At 38.9% G+C, this 21,195-nt stretch overlaps 1 protein-coding gene and 1 pseudogene across 18 annotated transcripts in view; both read right to left on the minus strand.

The window, feature by feature from the left end:
- The window catches only part of DLG2 (discs large MAGUK scaffold protein 2), a 2,193,106-nt gene that overhangs the window by 355,609 nt on the left and 1,816,302 nt on the right, over positions 1-21,195 (minus strand). For all 18 annotated transcript variants that reach the window (XM_055355576.2, XM_055355573.2, XM_055355572.2 and 15 more), the window contains one exon: positions 19,903-20,059. In XM_055355576.2, coding sequence (XP_055211551.2) covers positions 19,903-20,059 — 157 coding nt within the window. The remainder of the gene's footprint in view (positions 1-19,902; positions 20,060-21,195) is intronic.
- Positions 708-1,761, minus strand: LOC129525392 (L-lactate dehydrogenase A-like 6B; annotated as a pseudogene).

Below are 21,195 nucleotides of genomic sequence, written 5' to 3' on the forward strand. Positions count from 1 at the left end.
AATGGTCTTGCAAGTGCTTTATCAACATAAACAACAGCAGCAGCAGCAACAACAACAAAAATAACAGCCAACATTTATCAAATCCTTCCAGGTGCAAAATGTTACACTAAACACCACATGTATTATCAATTTCTCCTCATAACAGCCCTATACGTAGACACAGTCATCATTTTATTGGTAAGAAAACTGAGGCACAGAGAAGTTAAATAAATTGCCAAAATTCACAATTACAAACAACAGAGTCAGGATTCAGACTCACTTTTTTTCTTTACGTGCACTTTTATTTTTACATTGTAGAGAAAGTAACGACTTCTAAAAAGAGTATGTAAATGAGTATAATATAAGCCCATCAGACCAAAAAATATTAGAATGTATTTAAAAGAATCAGGATTTCTATAAAACAATAAACACCTAGATCATACATTCTTTTGGACCAAATGGCAAGTGCATATACATACAAAGCAAGTACTGGCACATGAGAGGTATCAAAAACACCTTCTTTGATGCAATCGCTTAGGAATTGTAAAAAATAAGTATCATTCAGCATCTGGATGCTAATAATAAAAGTGATAGAGGCTAAATAAACAGGGCTGTCACTCTACTCCCTTTCCTATTTCCTATTTTTAGGAATTCAAGTTTATTCAAAAGGTTTATATATAATCCCAAAACTGCTATTTCTCTTCTTCTATAATTTCAGAATGATAGCTTTACACAACTTTAAAGCTTGAGCTTCTCCTGAATTCCCAAAGTGTTTCTGTGCTCCTTTACAAATGGGCCACATGTTCAAGGGTCAGCTTTACCTGTGTAAGGTCTGCAAGACCATTCTCTCTCAGATACGAGGAACACTGAGGAATACTTCATTCATTCCACAGAGGCCCTTAATTATGTGGAAACTGAATGCACTCTCCTAGGATTCTCTAAAATACTTTCTGTTCAATCTTTTACAGATGGGCCAATGGCCCAAGAAGTATAACCTTTCATTTTCATAATTTCATAAGCACTGGCAATCACTTCTTTGTGGACATTTTCCCCCTTGCTCTAGATCTTGATCAATTCCTTTATCTGAGTTCAGATCCTTCAGAGGGACACCAGCAATGTTCACTCCACTCCACACAGGAACATTTGAGTCCCCATGCTCTCCAAAGATCCACCCATGGCAGCTTCCAGAGTGGATTCCAAGCATTTGCACAGTCAAGAAATGGAAATGGGCAGTGTCCAGATTACAGCCATTTCCAATAATATGGGTTTTGAAAAATGTACTCAATTTCTAAGCTACATAAATTAAGATATCCACTGGACTGGAAACTATCAATTTGCAGCAGGACTATATTGAGTAATATTAGACATCATTAATTTAACAATGGCCACATTTAGACTGACTAAATTAAAGTGTTTCACCTTTTTCCTGGCATGCACCTGATGTGATAATCACTAGGTTGGAGTTTGCAGAGATGAGATAATCTTTGCTGGAAGCACTATCTGGCAGTTTTAGGAAAAGACTGCCATGTTTAAGATCCATTGTCTCACACCCTTCAATTCACCATTATCAACAGCTACAAAGGCAACTTCATCCCTCAAGTCTTTTAATAACATGGTGATTGCAAGGGCCACGCTAACTGATCCAGTTCTTATAATGGAGACCTTACTGTGGTGAATAACCTCCTCTGAAGCAAAATTCTCAATAAATTCACTCTGGATAGTTACCATCACGTAACCAGAGGTGGGAAGGTTGGTTAAGGGCCAGCTGACCCTGTGGTGTGCGTTCTCTGTTGGTGACACAGATTTATCCTGGGGCCAAGAAAATTTACTCCCATAGTGCCTATGCTCCAGCTGGACCACAGAACTCCTGCAGCCCACCTTGGGGATACACACACAAGAGGTGGATGGAGCAGAGAATGGAAGAAAGTGGCGGGCACGCTGCAGGTTGAGCTTGCTGGGGCAAGCCGAAAGAAGCTGTTTGAATGTTCAGTGCCTTTCACTTTACTTCAGCTATTGCATTTACCAAGCAAGGCCATGCTTAGCTCCCTGCACACGGGCCTCACGGGGGCCTCTGGAAAGTGCTTCTGATGTCTGCTGAGATTAAAGCAGTAAAAAGTCTTCTTCTTTAGCTCTGTGTGAATCCTGGAGAATACAAACAAGTATTCTCTTCAATATCTGACATGGATAAGAGGCCAACCCAGATCTCTGGAATTACTTATTTCCTGTTTTTAGTAGGTATGCCTAGTCGGACCCACTCTGGCTCCTGAGCCTATAGCTTAAGCATCACTGTGTCTAATTCCCTCTCTTTCTCTCTCCTTCTTTGGGACATTTCACTTTCCCCTTCACCCTCTAATATATCATGTCCAGGAACCTTAACCCTAGTCTGTGGCTTCTTGATATCTTTATAAAAATGCAGCAACTAGAGTGGAACATATAGCTTAGACAGAGTCTAACCAGTGTGGAGACAGAAGGATGTCTCCTTCCCACATTCCAGGACTACATTTCCGTAAATAGGCTCCAGCCTATTAGCCTATTGGCAGCATCATCAGATGGCTACCTAAAACCACAAGATCTTCTTTTAAGGAGCTGTTGCCATATGTCTCCATTCTAAACTGGTACAATTAATTTTGGAACCTGTATTTTCCCAGACTGTCTGTCTTAGCAGAGAATTTTGTATGCCTGGTAAATGTAAGTAGTTAATAAGTATTTATAGGATTTGTGTCAATATTTTGCTACCTTATGGCTACTTACTAGCTTAATGCCTCTGAACCTCAGTTTTTTTTCACTGGAAAATGGGAAAATAGTATATTCCCTGGTAGTGCTATAGGAGGTTCATATGAGATAATGCATGCAGTATAATGTGATGTTATTATCACAGAGAATCTAGGTTTGAATTCCACACTAGAAAGGTAATTATAACTACTCAACCCATAATCACAGAAACCACAGCCTACGGGTCCTATAACTATCCCAAACATAAGATTATATGCCCAGATTTCAATCAGAAAACATTTTACAATTCCTTTCCCCCAAAGGATGTTCAACGTTTGCTTTCATTGCCCTCTAGTGGTTTCTATACAGAAGATGTAACTACATTTTGTTTGTTTCTCATTTTGATTTTTGAGATGTCAGACACAATATCTTATAAATATTCTTCAAGTTTGGTTAGGTTACACACATTCCTGTCAGCTGGAAACCTTTAAATAATCAGCCTATAGGGACAGTACCTAACACTGTGTCCTGCGCAATATAGGTGTATACTGCCCATGCATTGTTGGCCATGCATTTATTTTACTAGATCTTTACTCAGAATCTACTGACTTAAAATAGTAATCTAGCTTCATTCATTCATTATATATTTATAAGATATATTATATGTCAGGTAAACAAGACAAGCATTGTCCTGGCTTACAATGTAGTAAGGAAAATGGAGTACTAAACATGTCTTTAAAAATTAACATGGTAAGTGCTGTCATAGGAAGAGTATGGGATATATGAAGCACATTAAGAGGGGTACCTAACTTGGAGGCATTTCTGTGTGTTTTTGGAAGGTGAAGCGGGAATGGCAAGAGAAGGCATTTAGAGAATATAACAATCTAAGATTTGAAGGATGAATAGAATAGAAGAGTTATTCAGAAGAAGGTGGGGTGGGGAAAGTTTTCAGGAGAGGATACAATGTTAGATATAGTTACATGACAGAGAAAAGACTGACTTTTAGAGATATGGCTGGACAAGTTAAGAGAAGCTATATCGAGGAATTGAGACTTTATTTGGATGGTTAAGTTATAACCAATGGACTCTGAAAAAAGTATGAATGTATGCCTTTAATTTTAATTTATGATTTTAAAACTTTTATTATTTAAAGGGAAGTCTTAGGCTGGGTGAGGTGGTTCACACCTGTGATCCCAGTGCTTTGAGAGGCTGAGGTGGGAGGACTGCTTGAGGCCAAGAGTTGAAGACCAGCCTGGGCAACATGGTGAGACCCTGTATCTTAAAAATATTTTAAAAATTAGCTGTGCATGGTGATGCATGTTCATAGTCCTAGCTATTTGGGAAGCTGAGGTGAGAGGATGGCGTGAGCCCAGGAGCTCAAAGGTTTAGTGAGCTCTGATTGTGCTACTGCACAATCTAGCAGCAGCGAGACCCTGTCTCTAATTAAAAAATAAATAAATAAAATAAAGGGAAGTCTTTATTCATAACTAACATATGTTTAGTCATAACTAATCATAAATTAATTGTTCAAAAACCCTTCAATGCATCCTTTTTATCACACAAAGTTCTCTCAAACACATACATTCCTAGCATATTGGAGCTGGAAGGGCCTTTAAAGATCCTGAGTCTCCGTCGTTTCACTTTACAGAGGAGTGAGAAGATCAGGAGTTTGTTCAGGTTGCCCTGAGTAACTGAATTGTTGCTCCTGGGAGCTATTTGCTTTTCCTAGCCTAGCCCAGTGCTTAAACTCCTCATCCCGTTTATTCAGAGGCCAAATAGTCTCCTGCATCTGTTGTCTTGTTGGTCTGGGCTGTTGATAATTCTTGAGCACTCCTGCTTTTCAAAGCTTCTGCATTGGACTTCATGTTCTTCCTTTGTGGCCTGATGAAAAAATCGTTTATCTTAGACTTGCAGTGAGGATCTGGGAAGGTCTTTCCGTTACCAAGGAAAACGTGAATCCTCCTCAGAATACCTGGTGAGGTTTTGCCTTTTCTATGGAACTCCCTTGCCTCACTGTACTTTTCTTATAGTATAATTCAGGGTGGACCTGCTTATTACTTCTGTTAGACTACAAGCATCCCAAGGACATGACACATGGCTTAGTCATCACTACATTCCACATAGCAAGGTGACATAAACACAGAAGCCCCTATCAAGTTTGTTGTAGACAGGGATGAGAGGATACATGAATAAACAGAGGAATGGAGTGGAATATCTTATTTCCTGACAGGAGGTTTAAATCTATGTTAATAAGGGTATGAAAGATATATATATATTTTTTCCTTCAGGGAAAGATGATGAGCCACCCAAGGTGAAAAGAGAATCTCTGACAGGTAAGCAGAAATTAAGGTTGCACTCTTTGTCATAAGAAATGACTATGAATATGAACATAAAAAGACATTAGAGAAGAAAAGTCAGGAAAAAGGGAAAGATAAATTTGGGTAGCATAAGAGACTGCCCAAAGGACTTTAAAACCAGGGATACCTGACGTTCACTTTTAAGTTTTTACATGTTTATGCAAATCCACTGCCATCTTTTTGAGGCATAAGTTCTGTCTGCTACACACAAAGGAGATGCTAAGGAACACTTGCTTGCCTTTATGTTAGAAACAGAAACTGTGATTTTTTCTGATGTTCTCAATTACAGAGTCTACTGACTCAGGTCTATATGTGCCTGATGATGATCATGAGCCCCATCAACAAAGGGAGTTCCCGCTCAGCATGGAGGCAGACCCTCCGCCAACTGAAAGAAAAATGTAGGCCAGGTGTGGTGGCTCATACCTGTAATCCCAGCACTTTGGGAGGCTGAGGCAGGTGGATCACCTGAGGTCAGGAGTTCGAGACCAGCCTGGCCAACATGGTGAAACCCCATCTCTACTGAAAACACAAAAACTAGCTGGGCATTGTGGTACATGCCTGTAACCCCAGCTAATTGGGAGGCTGAGGCAGGAGAATTGCTTGGACCTGGGAGGCTGAGGTTGCAGTGATCCAAGATCATGCCACTACACTCCAGCCTGGGAGGCAGAGCAAGACTTTAGCTCAAAAAAAAAAAAAAAAAAAAAAAAATAGAAAAAGAAAAAGAAAAGAAAATTATAGTCTTCGTTCTTCTTAATTCTATCATAAATCTGAGAGTAGAATAATAAAAGTACATGAAAAACTACCCATAGCTTAGTATAGTTTATGTTACACACAAAACCTGAGAGATATAGGCAATAAATGTTCCTGGAATATGTTTTACAGCAACATTGGTCCATCAGGAAAGTTTCCCTCCAGGAAAGATTCTGAACATAGAGAAATAACAAGAAATCAAATTATAAGGAAGATTAACTATTGACCTTTTCCTGGCCCCTCTATTTCTCTCCTTCAAGCAGGAGAATTATAGGTCAGTCCAACGTTGAAGAAGCAGTAACATTTCTCATTTTGAGCTTTCTCAAGAAATCTTGGCTATCAGAGCTCCCAGCTGATTCCTAGTGGTTTCTTATGTTTAAATACAGGACCCTCACAATAATAATAATAATAATAATAATAATAATAATAATAATAATAATAAAGCCACAAATGTTACTTTCAGGTTTGAATTCCACTTGAATTCATTGAGTTATATTTTAAAAAGCTATCATTATGATAACCAGTTTTAATACTGTGATCAAATACAATCACTAGAATGAAAACTGGGCAAAAGGCCACATTCCACTAGTGTCTCCAGTTCAGTGCAAAATCTTTTACTGCCATCTTGTGGATTTTTAGGAAATAATCCCAGTCACTATGTGTTATTTATTGTCTTACGGGAACAATAAGTTCATAGGCCAGTTTATGAAAATAACTGAAAAAAAGTATAAGAAAAGAGCAGCTAAATAGTCAGGTTTCCATCTAACATTATCACTTTGTATTCTCTACTAAGCATCTCTGAGGCTTGGTTTCTTCATAAAAAGTTGTTATTATAATAATACCATCCCCTGCCTGTCTCAAGGTTGCCATAAGAATAAAAATTTTAAATTGCTCCATAAATCAAAAGTACCATTCAGAAACAACCAATTATTATCACTGCTATCAGCCACATTATTAGAATGACGATGTCTAAGCATTTCATACGTAACAAGGTAAACTATGTTTCAGGCTGAAAAGTCCAGACCTTGGTACCCGCTTTCAGAGTGATTTGTCTCATCTTTTATGGCTTTCAGGGCAAGAGAATGGATGTTTCAAATGAAAATATTCCCTGGAGATAGTTGTTCCTGGGGCAGAAAATACTGTGGGCCTGACTACTGAGGAAGGGAATATTTTCTTTTTTACTGATTCACTGATGAGCAAGTGAGCCCTGACATTTGAAAAGCACGGCAAATATGTAGTATAGGAACAGCTTTTTCAAGTGAAAAATGCTACCCCTGGGATCCTATCTACTGATCCATATTTAGTTATTATCTGGTAAGTTATTCATCCAGGATTTCTCTCTTCCAACCAACCGACACTTAAACTGGAAAACAAGGCAATATGTTGGCTCATAGATGTCACAGACAACTTAAAAAAGAATCTTCTGAGAATTTCAGGGAAAAAACTTAGAATAAAATCTCCAAAAGCTTTCCTTTCCCATTAGCGAAGACTTCAAGTTCTTTCATGCTCTAATTTATTCATCACCTATGAACACCTGTGTGTGCCTAGCACTGGGTTAGGTTCTGGGATGCAATGATGATGCAGACATAACGCTTATGCTTACTGACCTCCATACTAGCTGGAAAGTTCACATCTCATAACTCATGATATCTGCTGCTTCAAGCTCTGCAGTTGTTCAGAACCTGAGCAGAAGTTAGGAGGCAGAGAAAGAGAATTTGAAAGAGAGAAGCAGCTCATGTATGAGCAATTTGCTGTTAGAGGACACTCATCGACTCTCCACTTATGTCAGCTGTTGAGAGCGGTCATTGCATGTGGCGGAGTGAATGGTGTCAGAAGTGGTGATGGTGATGATGAAGAAGATAAGATGATACTTGGAATTAAGAAATTTATTATGGATTTTTTTGAGATGAATGCATTTTAAATAATGTCAGTGTGAGAAGAATAAGTCAAAGTAGTTGTTTCTTTTTATCAATCTGCCATGCATTACGACCATGTTCATATCTTATGTCTCCACTAAGCTATCAGCCCCTGAAGGTGAGAACAATGTCTGATTTACCTCTCTATTTCCTATAAACACGAGAATAATATTTGACAGTCATGTTTTCATTATTGAACACTTATAAAGTGCCAGATACTTTTCAAAACTCTTCGAATACAGCAATAAACAAAATAAATCAATAAGAGATATTCAATAAATCAAATAATTAACAAATAAGAGTCACAGCCATACAGCCAAAGTGTTTTCCACTTCTTCCACTTAATATACATGTATATGAATTGCTAAATAAATCACCAATTTCCTTCTCTCTACTGAATCATTTCCATCAACATATAAACACTGTTACAAAAAACAAACTCTACCCTCTAGTTCCCATTCTATTGCATTCCTCTCTAGAGCAAACTCAAAGGAGATAACTCTTCTCCTTGTCATTAAAAGAGGGAATTTGGATGGAAAGGCAGCAGGAACTTGTCGAAAGATATTAAGTGGAGGAGTAACATGATCAAAGTTGATAGAATCTATGGAGTTGGTGTGAAAGATGAAAAAAATACTGACTTTGAAGCTGGGCAGACCTAGAGTCCAGTCCTTTAACTACAGTCTGGTCTTAACCAAATTATTTAACCTCTCAGAATCTCAGAACTTTGACCTGCAAGATAATAGTAATCAAACCATTTGAAGTTCTTACTAGGTAGGAAGCACACAATATGTCTGTCATCCTTTGTCTTCAATTCTTCTCCTTTTATTCTCTCAGGCCTAGGCTCCTCCCACTAGAGGCTTCTCTCTGAAATAATTTCTATTGTTTAAGAAGCACTTATGATCCTTAAGATACTAGACCTAAAACATTCCTCAAATAGAGCTCAGTGAGCCAAATAATCCCCGATGGTCATTTATCATTTATCTACCCAGTGTTCAGATATGCTTCTTATTTGGGGACAATTCAAGACAGGAAGGAGGCACAGCCTTACTCCCATTAGAGAAGCTGGAGGGGGCAGCTATTCCCTTTTCCCACCCCTCAGCAGCTACAACAGGGCAAGTCAAGCAGATGTTCCAGTTGGGAATTTAGCATCCCCACACTAACGTGTGAGGTGCATGGAGAAACAGAGATTTTTCATGGCAGTGTGGTCTGGCTATAAGTGGCCAGTGGTGACAGCCCAGCACCCTTAGTAGGAGGATTTCCTCCTTGGCCTCTGAGCCTGGTTCCTCAGGCTTCCTGAAGAGCTTGTAGACTATCTGTTATTTCTCCAATAAATTCTTTTTTTTCATATAACTTACCTGGAACTGATGTCTGTTGTCTGGAGTCAAGAACTCCAGGAGGTAAATTCACCAATCAAGCTCCCATCAGGTATATTCCTAGAGTAGTTAGCGTTAGAGGTAAGGGAGCTTGTCATGAAAGAAGGAAGCCTATACCTAGAGTCAAACAGGCTTTGAGTTAGAAAACTGTTGAACCCTTCAGTTTCTTCTTGAATAAAACAGCAGCATGATCACTTTCCTACCTATCCTGAAGGCACCCTATGAGGATCAAATGAGATAATCACAGCGAGGTACTTTATACATATATATGGTAATGCAAATCTAAGGGTTATTAGAGATTAGCTAATAAAATACATTATTCTGAGGCCCAAAAAAATTGGACTAAAAATCAGTCCACTTTTTGACTCAAAAGAGATTTCAGGAGGGATGATCAAGTTGATGATCACTCCTTCTTTAAAACTTGAGATCTCTTTGCACGATTTCCCCTTTATCTGTGATCAGCTGTTATACCACAGTTTAGATGTTTACATAGAGAAGACACTGGAACAGGTGTTAATCCATCCTTTGAAACTTGTATAGGAAGTCCTTGCTACCTAAATTTTTTGGAAGAAGAGAATATGTCATAAACATATTTTAAATGATCATCAAGTATTTAGCATTTAATATGTAATAGAATAGTTAATTAACATTTTTCTGATCTATAGGAATTCCTTTTAGTCAATTAGGAAATGATCTGTCTGAATTGGAAATATATTCCATTGGCCAGAAATCTAAAAGCTTTAATGTATTCTGAATCTTCAGGACAGAAGGGATTAATTGGCCAGAGCGGGAGATGAATAAAACTGAGAGGGGTCCTAGGATTTCCAACTACCTTCAGAGAAGTGGGCAAAGATGAGTCATTCACTCATTCATTCATTCGTTCATTAAACATTTGCTCAGTAGCTCCGTTCTAAGTTAATCAACAAGGGAGCAGAGATGAATAAAACACAGTTTCATCCTCAAGGGAAGCTTCAAAGGATCTGAACGTTGCTTCTAAGTACCTCAATCTTACAGCGTTCGTATACAATGGCTTCCTGTGGTGACTCATATGTCTCCTTTTAAAGGCTCTTTTTTTAGGCATTTATGCTTTTTTCATTAACTAGACTTTGAGTATGGACTGCCTCAGACATAAGTAAACTGCCAAATTCAATTCTCTTGTGAAGGCCTGCATCGCAGAAAGAGCATAGCTTTGAAATCAGAAGCAACAGTGTTCCAAATACCACCATCATTACTGATTATCTGTGTGATCTTGGACAAATTATTTAATTTCTCTGAGCCTTCAATCCAACAAGGTTGTTGGGACAATTCAGTGAAATCACAGCGCAGTATCCAGCAAAATGCTTTGTGCTGAGCATATATTCAATAAAGGTTAGGCATTTTATCTCCAATTCTCTACTGGTTTTGCTTTCTAGGGGCCCTCTTTGTTGGGAAGTTTCCCTTCCAGAATCCTTCTTACTTCCCCAGGCTGAGCTAAGGATGGTCTCTTCTTTATGCCCATGTGGTCCCTGGAACTTACCGTTAGCATTTCCATGTTATATTGGAAATAATCTATTTATTTGTCTGTCTCCCTTCATGAGGCTACATGTTCACTGAGGACACAATGATTTTTTTCACGTCGCATCCTTAGTGACTAGTAGCTTTTGGTACTTTGTCAATGTCTCTGAGCTCTGCAAACAAGATTTTAAGGTGAAAATTTACTTCTGTCAAATAAAATACTTGCAAGAGGTTTTCTGGAGATTATGACAGAATTTTCAAAAAATATGTTTCACTTGATAGTAATTTATATCCAAAGACTAAAAAAGTTATTTTGTTAAATAATGTTAAAAAACACTTTATCAGCATTTAAAAAATTTGCTGCAGGACTTCTCAGCTCTTTCATTGAATTATGAACCTTTTTTATGAAGCATTTCACACATCCGCTATTATACACAGTTTTGGAAGTACCACTGTGAGAAAAGCTGGTGTTTTACTGGTGCACTGAGTTAAGTTTCAGACTTTTGAAAGCTGCTTACAGTTAAATCCTTTGAGTAGTGATATTGTGAGTTAGGTGTTACAAGTCTGATGTTAAGTACATGGTTCCCAATGTACTATTTTCACTGCACCTTGCTAAGTTGTGACATATAGTATGTTTATGACACATTGAATAAACAAGACTTAAGGAATATAACTGGAAAGCAGCAATGTTAATTTCGTTTCCCTACACAGTTTACTGAGTGCCCACAGATTTTATTGTTTTTCTTTTTGTTGTTGTTGTTTTTGTTTTTTATATATACACATATATATATACACACATATATATACACATATATATACACATATATATACATATATACACATATATACATATATACACATATACACACACACACACACATATATATATACATATATATATATATATATTTTTTTTTTTTGAGATGGAGTTTCACTCTTGTTGCCCAGGCTGGAATGCAATGGCATGATCTTGGCTCACCGCAACCTCCGTCTCCCAGGTTAAAGCGATTCTCCTGCCTCAGCATCCTGAGTAGCTGGGATTATAGGCATGCACCACCACGTCCGGCTAATTTTGTATTTTTAGTGGAGATGGGGTTTCTCCATGTTGGTCAGGCTGATCTCAAACTCCCCACCTCAGGTGATCTGCCCACCTCAGCCTCCCAGAGTGCTGAGATTACAGGTGTGAGCCACCGTGCCCGGCCTAATTACTGCTTTTCTTTAACATATATTATACAGCTGGATTCTATGTCAGACAATGGGGATGCTGTTTAAGTGACGCTTGGGGCAATTCATGAGTTCTCTGGTCCCTTTTAGATAATGGAGGGTTTTTCCTTGTCTACTCCAAGTTCCTTTTCGAGGAAATTCAGTGAACAAGATGGAGGTAGGAGGGAGCTCAGCACAGAGGGGACAGGGCTGCTGGCTCCGTCCCCACTCAGTGATATGGCTCTTCCTTTTGGTACAACAGTGAAACACACTTGTGTGTGGTTTGTTAGTAAATAACTGCTGTCCTGAGCCCTCCTGAGTGACCCACAACTCTGGCTCCCTAGAAGTCCCCACTGCCCTGCTGTCTGGCATCTGTGGCACTACTGCCATTCATTGTGTGGACTGGTGCCAGGGTTATGCCAAGGTGTGAAAATTTTGAATAGCATCTCTGACCATAGGTAAAGAAAAATCCAGAGTGGCTGAGGCATCAGTGAGAGTAGGGGAAGTACTGTGAATGGGGCAGGCTGTCCAGGCAGGCAGGGGCCAGACTCTGCAAAACTCTGTGGGCTGTGTTAACAATTTTAGGCTTTAAGAACAGCAGGACACCACTGAAAGGCTTTAAAGAGAGCAGGAAAAGGATATGATTACATACGCTTTTTGTCCAGTTTGCTCTTTCCAAAGGCTGGAAGTCTGCATGTGATGGGTGATGTTTATATGCACTAGGCAATCATCAGGAATAAAGAACTCTGCCCATAGTCAGGCCCTGCTGAATACCCACACTCTGGTGGCTGGGCCAGGAGGTACAGCCTGGCTAGTGGGGCTCTGAAGCCAAGGCTGAGCAAGAGTAACTCCCCTGGAGCCTCTTCACAGGCCACATCTGTTTTCATTTGAGGTGGTCTTGTGATCAGGTGAGCAGTGAGTTCTGAGTTGTGCAGGAAGAAAGATCCAGTAAGATAGGGAGAAGTCTAAATGGGCTCTACAATTAAGAGAGGCAAAAGCCAGAAATGACTGAAGAGTCAATGTGTCTAGATGCAGTGGGTTAGAGAGAGAGAGCAAATGCCTGGAACAAGCATGCTGGTTTGGAGAGGCAACTTCCACATGGTTTCGGGACCAGAACTCTAAATTTAACTGGTCAGATTTAAGGCAATAAGCTTTTACCTCCTCAAAAACAGCATCAACTCCACTTAGTTGGATTTCACTTCAAAGTTTAACAGTATGTCCTGGCTGATACAGTACCTTGAAATTTCTGAAACCTTACTGATACTTGTTCCTGAAGGGAGAATAGTGGTTTTGCTGGAGTTTGGGTAACTCCAAGTTTTGAAGATGAGAGAAGAGAAGCTGAAGGTGTGGCTTAGGTGAAAGGTTTCATAAGATTTCTGATTTAAGCTGTTTCACTTTTGGGGACAAGGTGAAATAATAGCACTGAGATGTGGAGATGAGACTTGTCCCTAACACTGCATAGGCCCCAGATCCTCTTTAGTATTTCAGAGCGTGCTTGTTTCAGGAACACACAGAGAGAGAGAGAGTTTCTTAGGCAGAAAACATCAGTACTGAAAACTAGGAAAGCAGGATTCCCCCATGGGACCGGGAGTCAGAGCCAGAGAGGAAGGGCACGGCAGGTATGGCGTGGTGACGGGAAGGGATGAGGTCTGTCGGCTCATACGAGGACCACTTCAGGAAATCGAAGAAATAATTTCGGACATCTTTACTGGGGATGGCAATGGGGAGGGGGAAGCAAAAACACCAGAAGAGATTTAGAAATGTTATTTGAGGTAACAATATAAGGTGACCTTATCAGTACCCCAAGATGGAGAATAGTCTGTATAGTGCTCATATTCTGTTTAATTAACTTGAAAATAGAGTCCTGGCAAATCAAGTCCTTCCCCTCTGCACGTTTCTAAACATGAAGATAACCTGAAAATTTTTGAAATACCCATGTGAGCTGTGACTCATTTTTACTCTTTCTAAATCAACAATGCAATTTAAATTCTAATTTGGAAATCCAGTTACCTATTATACCTTCACCTCGACAGCTGCAGCATTTCACTTCTGGCAATACATATTCCCAATCACGTATCTTGAAACACACTTTGTTAAATACTTAAAGTCCATATCAAGAATGAGCTTTGGAGTTAGCAAGTCAGCTGGGGTGATCATTTTTGGATGCCTGAGGAATGAATAAGCTAAAATTGCTTGGAGAGACAGGAAATAATCTCTTTCTAGGGGTATTGCTTCTCTGTGCTCTGTTTCACATTTTTTCCTAACAAATCACTGAAACAAATAATAAGAGAAGCATTTCTAGCTTTCGTTCTGCAGAAAGAATGCCTGAGGAGGCGACTGCACTAGTTAATGTGACTGCATGCTGAATGCCCTAAATTCTCCTCCATGAATACATCAAGAATATGGTTCAATTACTGAATTCCGTTCTGCAACAAATCCCTGAGAAATAGAATACATAAAACAGAAATTAGAAAAGATCACTTATAATACATGTATAGGATGTAGCCCAAGGTGACAATTTCTTTGTCTTTGAGCATCTTAAATACTTTAATTTTGGAATTCTGGTGGGGATAAGGGGTAGGCCTGGAAAAAAATCCCTATAATGGAGCTTCAGGACCCTCCATCTTCAGGTTGCTAAGTAATGTGTTTTGACAATGCATGAACACTAGATGGCACCCATAACCTTAAAACATAGTAAAACGTTACTTCCCTTTTCTGTATAGGCAAGAATGTAGGAATCAGTCAATTATGGGAATTATAAAAATTAGCTGGGCAGAGTGGCAGGCGCCTGTAATCTCAGCTACTCGGGAGGCTGAAGCAGGAGAATCACTTGAACCCAGAAGGCAGAGGTTGCAGTGAGCCGAGATCACGCCACTGCGCTCCAGCCTGTGCAACACAGCCAGACTCCGTCACAAATAATAATAACAAATCTACTCGAGCATTTCCCACTACTGGTGTCCTGTAAGTTACTCCTTATGTAAGGGTTTGGTGGTCAAAATGTTTTTGAAAACCACAGACTTCATCTGCTCTAGGAGATTTCCAATGGACACAGGTAAACGTGTTTTTTAGAAGTTCTTCATTGAAGAAGCCTGTACAAATGAACCTATTACAGTAGCAACCTATTACAATCCTGCTGTTTCAGTGTTCTACGAAACACACTTTGGGAAATGCCAATCTAGTCCAATCCCTGTCCCAAAGAAGGAACAGCCCAAACTATCCAAAAGAGGCCTTCCTTATACATGGGTATCTGAACCTTTTTAAAAAACAACAGATACAGTCTTAAAGCAGAGTTGATAGTAATAGCAACACTTATTGAATATGTATACTATGACATGCTGTATTTTAAGTGTTACTGTCTCTTCTCTTTCTTCAGTGTGTGTGTATATGTATGTGTATGTATATGTGTTTATATACATATACATACACATACAATACCTGGCACATAGTAAGCCATTAATAACTAAATTACCTAGGAATATTCTATAGTCTGTGTGTGAGAGTAGGAATGGACATTCTGCCCCTCATTAGAAAGGTAATTGTCTATTATGCAAGTCTCTTACCTATGAAGAACAATTGAGACCAAAGATATATCCCCCAGATCCCTTCCCTGGGGATTCTACTTCCTTTCTCTGAAACTACTACATTATTGTTAACATGACTTATTTGCAAATTAATCTTACATGACCTATTAATATGTATTGAATTTTATTTAGCTTTTTTTTTTTTTTTTTTTTTTTTTTGACAGAGTCTCACTCTGTTGCCCAGGCTGGAGTGCAGTGGTGTGATCTTGGCTCACTGCAGCCTCTGCCTCCTGGGTTCAACCGATTCTCCTGACTCAGCCTCCCAAGTAGCTGGGACTACAGGTGCACACAACGATGTCTGGCTAATTTTTGTATTTTTAGTAAAGACAGGGTTTCACCATGTTGGCCTGGCTGGTCTCAAACTCCTGACCTCAGGTGATCTGCCCGCCTCAGCCTCCCAAAGTGCTGGGATTATAGGCATGAGCCACTGTGCCCAGCTAGCTCTTGATTGTTATTTAGAGTTTTTGCTTTGTATTTTCCAGGAAGGTTGCTTGCCCCTGTATGTCCAGTGCAAGTTATAGATGAAAATATTTTATCTTCCATATTCCATTATTAGTAATTCTTCTGTGCCATTTTGCTTTCCACATTGTAATGTTTGAGCTTCTCAAGACTGTTCTTTTCTCTCAATGTTAAGCAATTAAATTCCAATAGTGAACCTTGAAGCTAGCCATTTTCTTTTTTATTTATTTATTTTTATTATTATACTTTAAGTTCTAGGGTACATGTGCACAACATGCAGGTTTGTTACATATGTAAACATGTGCCATGTTGGTGTGCTGCACCCATTAACTCGTCATTTACATTAGGTATATCCCCTAATGCTATCCCTCCCCCCTTGCCCCCCCATACGACAGGCCTGGGTGTGTGATGTTCGCCATCCTGTGTCCAAGTGTTCTCATTGTTCAATTCCCACCTATGAGTGAGAACATGCCGTGTTTGGTTTTCTGTCCTTGCGATAGTTTGCTGAGAATGATGGTTTCCAGAAGCTAGCCATTTTCTAGCTAGCTATAGGTGAAATACATTTTGATATACTAAGGAGAAATGTTCCCTCTTCTTTCTCAACTGAAAAAAGCAGATAATATTTTCCTCATCATATGTATTTGCAAATGTTATACATAAAAACGGATATGCTGTGTGAACTTCAAAGATTGTTGTTATATTCTGTGAATTATAATATCTAAGACGACTATAATTCTGATTGGTTGCCTTATTTACTGTGTGGTCCTGGTAATAATATTTAAATGGATAAATCTATTTTTGAAGCAGAAATACTTGCGAGTTTTCTTTGTCAAGCCATAGAGTATTACTAGATCACCTTTTTTCTCTCACATGTATGGAGGTTAAAATGAATAAAGCCTATGGCTTGGTGGATTTTTTATTCAAACAGAGTTAGAGAGTCTAATGCCATCTCTGTAGCTCAATTTCTTTATCCTTAAAATGAACATAACAAGGCATAGTGTTGTTGGAAGACTAAATTATTTATGATAGTGACTGACTCAAAAGTACCATGTAAGTATTAGTTCTTTATTGCTTTATGTGTTCCCGAATGTGATGTGCACACAGTGCGGTGTGCACCAAGAAGATGTGCCATAGAGACTGTTGACAATATTTTGAGAAGAAACTGTGCTGAGAGGAGAAAGAACACTGACTTGAGTTCAGCTTTATAGTCAGTAGCTGTGGAGACGTAGACAGATCATTTAGCCTCTCCAAATCTCTTTTCTTCTGATCTGGAAAATGGGAGTAATAATAATAACCTATCCTGCCACTTAGAATGCCTTAGAGGATCTCTAGAATTAATGCATGTGACAGTGCTTTGTGTCTGGGAACATTTAATGACGATATGAATGCTGATTGTAATGAAATGACAAAGTGGTCCGCAAGTATACAGAATGTAAGCCAGGATGATGAAGATACGTTAGTATGCTTTAGGTAGAATTTTAGAATCAATCTTTCAGGCTATAGTGACTTCTTAATGTGCCACCATATTTATTCAACACTTTTTCATTCCATAAACACTTCTTTTTTGGGAGACTGCTATGTGCCAGGCATTGTGCTAAATATTGAGGATATAAAATCATATAAGATAGAGAATTTGTTTTCAGAGACCTTACCATCTAGTACAGAAAGACAGACATGTAAACGTATATGGACAATAAGGTTTGATAGCTGCCAGTTATATCTTATATATCATGAAAGTACTGAAGAAGTAGGTAAGGGAAGTAGTTTAAGGAATGATGCTCAGCTCTTGGATGGCAGAACAAAGTCCTGGTGTCGGACCATAAACTGTATCTCCCATACTCAACATCCTTCCAGAGAACTGCACCTGATGAGTAGGCAGAGGCCTTCATATGTGAGAGGACCACAGTGACACATATGACAAGGCTATTCATGCAAACTTCCGGACACCTTACTAAAGTCAACTGACTGTATGATGTTATTCAGGTAAACTGTGTGTGTGTGTGTGTATGTCAGAGAGAGAAAGAGAGAGAGAGATTTTCCCATTTTTTGAAGGGTTGGAATGGTGGCTAACAAATATAAGGTCAATTATAAGATTCTATTTATAAATCACAGCCATAAAATGAAAACAAATTTTTCTAAATGCACAATGAAAACCACAAACTAAGTGCTTTGTTTAGTTATGAACTATGAACCATAATATCAGCCATAAGTACTGGCTCCTTATGTAACCCTCCGTTATTATTTTCATGATTAGTAAAATTAAAATATAGGCAGGAACACTCACAATGGATTTACCCTATCATACTAAGGAGGAAGCCTGACATAGTAGAAGGAGACAGTCAATAAATATTTGAATAAGTTAAAGGAAACAGGGAAAGAAAGGAAGAGGAAAGGAAAATTAGAAGGAAGGGAGAAAGTGGCAATGAGATGGAAGAATGAAAAGAGGGAGGGAAGGGATATGGTAGGTGTAATGGGCATTAAAATGGAATATTTAAATCCCAGCTCTGACTCTCTGTAGTTAGGTAAACTTTGACAAGCTGGAAGTTTATCTTCATTTGAACATGAGGCAGTACCTTTCAGAGTGATTGTGAGAAGAATAAATAATAGTTATGCAAGATAAGTCAGAGGTCCATTGAACAATGTGTGCCTATAGTCACCAATACCGCTTGCTTAAATATTTGCTAAGAGGGTAGATCTTATGTTAATTGTTCTTATCACAAAAGGAAAATAATAATAAAAAAAGAAGAGAACAGGAGAAAACTTTTGGAGTGATGGCTGTGTTATGGCATAGATCGTGGTGATGGTTTCATGCGTGCATACATATCTCCAAATTCGTCATAAGTATGTACAACTTTTTCTATGTCAATCTCATCTCAGTAAAGTACCCTTGAAAATTACTTACAAAATAATGCCCTTTGCACCAATGCAGATGCCACTGGAGGCTATTATCCTAAGCAAATTAACACAGGAACAGAAAGCCAAATACCACATGTTCTTACTTATAAGTGGGAGCGAAATACTGGATACTCATGGACATAAAAATAGCAACAATAGGCACTGGGGACTCCTAGAGTGGGGAGGGAAGGAAAAGGGAAATGATTGAAAAACTACTGGGTACTACGCTCACTATCTGGGTAATGGGATCAATTGTATGCTCAACCTCAGCATCACGTGATATACCCATATAAGAAACATCGTGTGTACCGCCAAATCTAAAATAAAAGTTGAAATTATTAAAAAAGTAAAAAAAAAAGGTGCTTAATACATTGTTGCTGATAATTCTTGAATTTAGTTGAATGGTGCCGCTGCTACAACTTAGTACCATCAGCAAACTCTATATAGCATTATCTTATGCATTTTTTTGTTTTTACATTTGCACCAAACTATACACATTATAAAGGTACAGTGTTTAGAGTGTGGTTATGAGTTTGGGAGAAAAGTGTTTTTTTAAATAAAATAAGTAATATATCATTTTTAAAAAGGCATGCTTCTCAACGTTCTGTTGGATGCAAATGTGTCTCAGAACATCTAGAAGAAAACATTGCACCTTCGCCTTTATTTGAGGGAAGTAAGTGCAACAAGCATCAAGCACCTGAACACCATTTAAACTGTGACATGTAGACCATGCATGATGGCTCATGCCTGTAATCCCAGCACTTTGGGAGGCTGAGGTGGGTGGATCACCTGAGGTCAGGAGTTTGAGACCAGTCTGGACAACATGGCGAAACCCTGTCTTTACTTAAAATACAAAAATTAGTCGGAAGTGGTGGTGGGCAGCTATAATCTCAGCTACTCAAGAGGCTGAGGCAGGAGAATCACCTCAACCCGGGAGGCAGAGGTTGCAGTGAGCTGAGATCGTGCCACTGCACTCCAGCCTGGGCAACAGACAGAGCGAGATTCTGTCTCAAAGGAAACAAAAACAAAAACAAACAAAATTGTGACATGCACCAGAAGTCGTGATGCTCTCATCCACTTTCCTTTGTAATTAAGGTGCTTTTGGTATCATAATTGAAAGTTATGACTTTTTCATTGATGGCGTCAGATATGGAGGGAATAAAGATTAAAGAAACATACTCACCGATAGGATCTGGTCTCCTCTCTGGAGCTCCCCACTTAGGTCTGCTGGTCCACCAGCCAGAATGAAGGACACAAAAATACCTTCTCCATCTTCCCCACCGACAATGTTGAAGCCCAGGCCAGTGGAGCCTTTGTGTAGGACTACCTTGCGAGGCTCTCTGCAGAAAGAAATAGAGAACACAGCTCAGAGGGTGATCCATTTAAGATTTACGCTGCTTTTACTTTCATTGGGATATATGATATCAGCAATTCACTACTTGTAAAATTGTTTCTCAAACTAAGATAACATTTGCACATCAAGAAAGAGGCTAATATCAGGACAGATGTTTGAGTTCCCCACTGTAACAACTACCAAAATACCATGCAAAAAATCACTCCTTCATTCTAAAAAAATTTCTTAAACTACTTTTACTTCTACTTTTCTTTTGTTTAAAACATCTCTTTTTGTATTGAGCACCACAGTAGTACTCAGTATGACGGATGTACACAAAAGCAGGGAGGGATTTTTGGGAAGAAGAGACTAAGGTTGAATGCCCAGATCATGAAAGATCTTACAAGCCAGGTTGTGGGTTTGTTGTTTGCTTGACTGTTAATTAAAATTTACTGTGTAGGCCATGGGGCTCATTAGAAGATTCTGAGACATTAAGAATACTTAAATTCGTTTTAGGAAAATTAACAGATGGTCCTATGGAGGGCTGACGGAGAGGAAAGCACAGATATGATCGGAGGTGGGAAAACCATTTAGGATGTTGTCTAGGAATCCAGCTGTAAGGAAGTCACAGCCTGAACAAGGGTGACAGCAGTGAGAATTTTAAAAAGGGCAACATGAGAGAGGAAATTTGAAGGGAGAAGCAGTAGGTCCAGAGATGACTCAGACATTGGAAAAAGAGGAGAGAGAGCATCTAAGTAACTAGCAAAAGGAGAAATGAGTGGAATCCAGGGTCATGAGAATGAGTATGATTTTGATATACTCAGTTCCAGGAAATAGTGAGATATCCAGGTGGAGATGTTCTGAAGCAGCTGGAGACAAAGAATAGGAATATGGGCCTTCAGAGAGGACTATAAATACATATTTGAGGATCATCAATAAAAAGGTCAGAGATCAAATCTTGAGCCAATAGTTCACTGAGTTTGTGTAGAGCTCAGAATAATATGGAATTATAGAATGTAAAAAGTCTTAAAAGGCATTTAGTTCAATTTTCTGTATCAGTAGTTTTAAAAAGTGTTTTTGCAAGCCTTAGGTTTGACCAAGTTGTCATTTGTATCACCCACCCTCCTCTCCCAAACATCTCAG

This window comes from Gorilla gorilla, chromosome 9 (assembly GCF_029281585.2).
Source record: "Gorilla gorilla gorilla isolate KB3781 chromosome 9, NHGRI_mGorGor1-v2.1_pri, whole genome shotgun sequence".
In the NCBI taxonomy this organism is placed as follows: domain Eukaryota; kingdom Metazoa; phylum Chordata; class Mammalia; order Primates; family Hominidae; genus Gorilla; species Gorilla gorilla.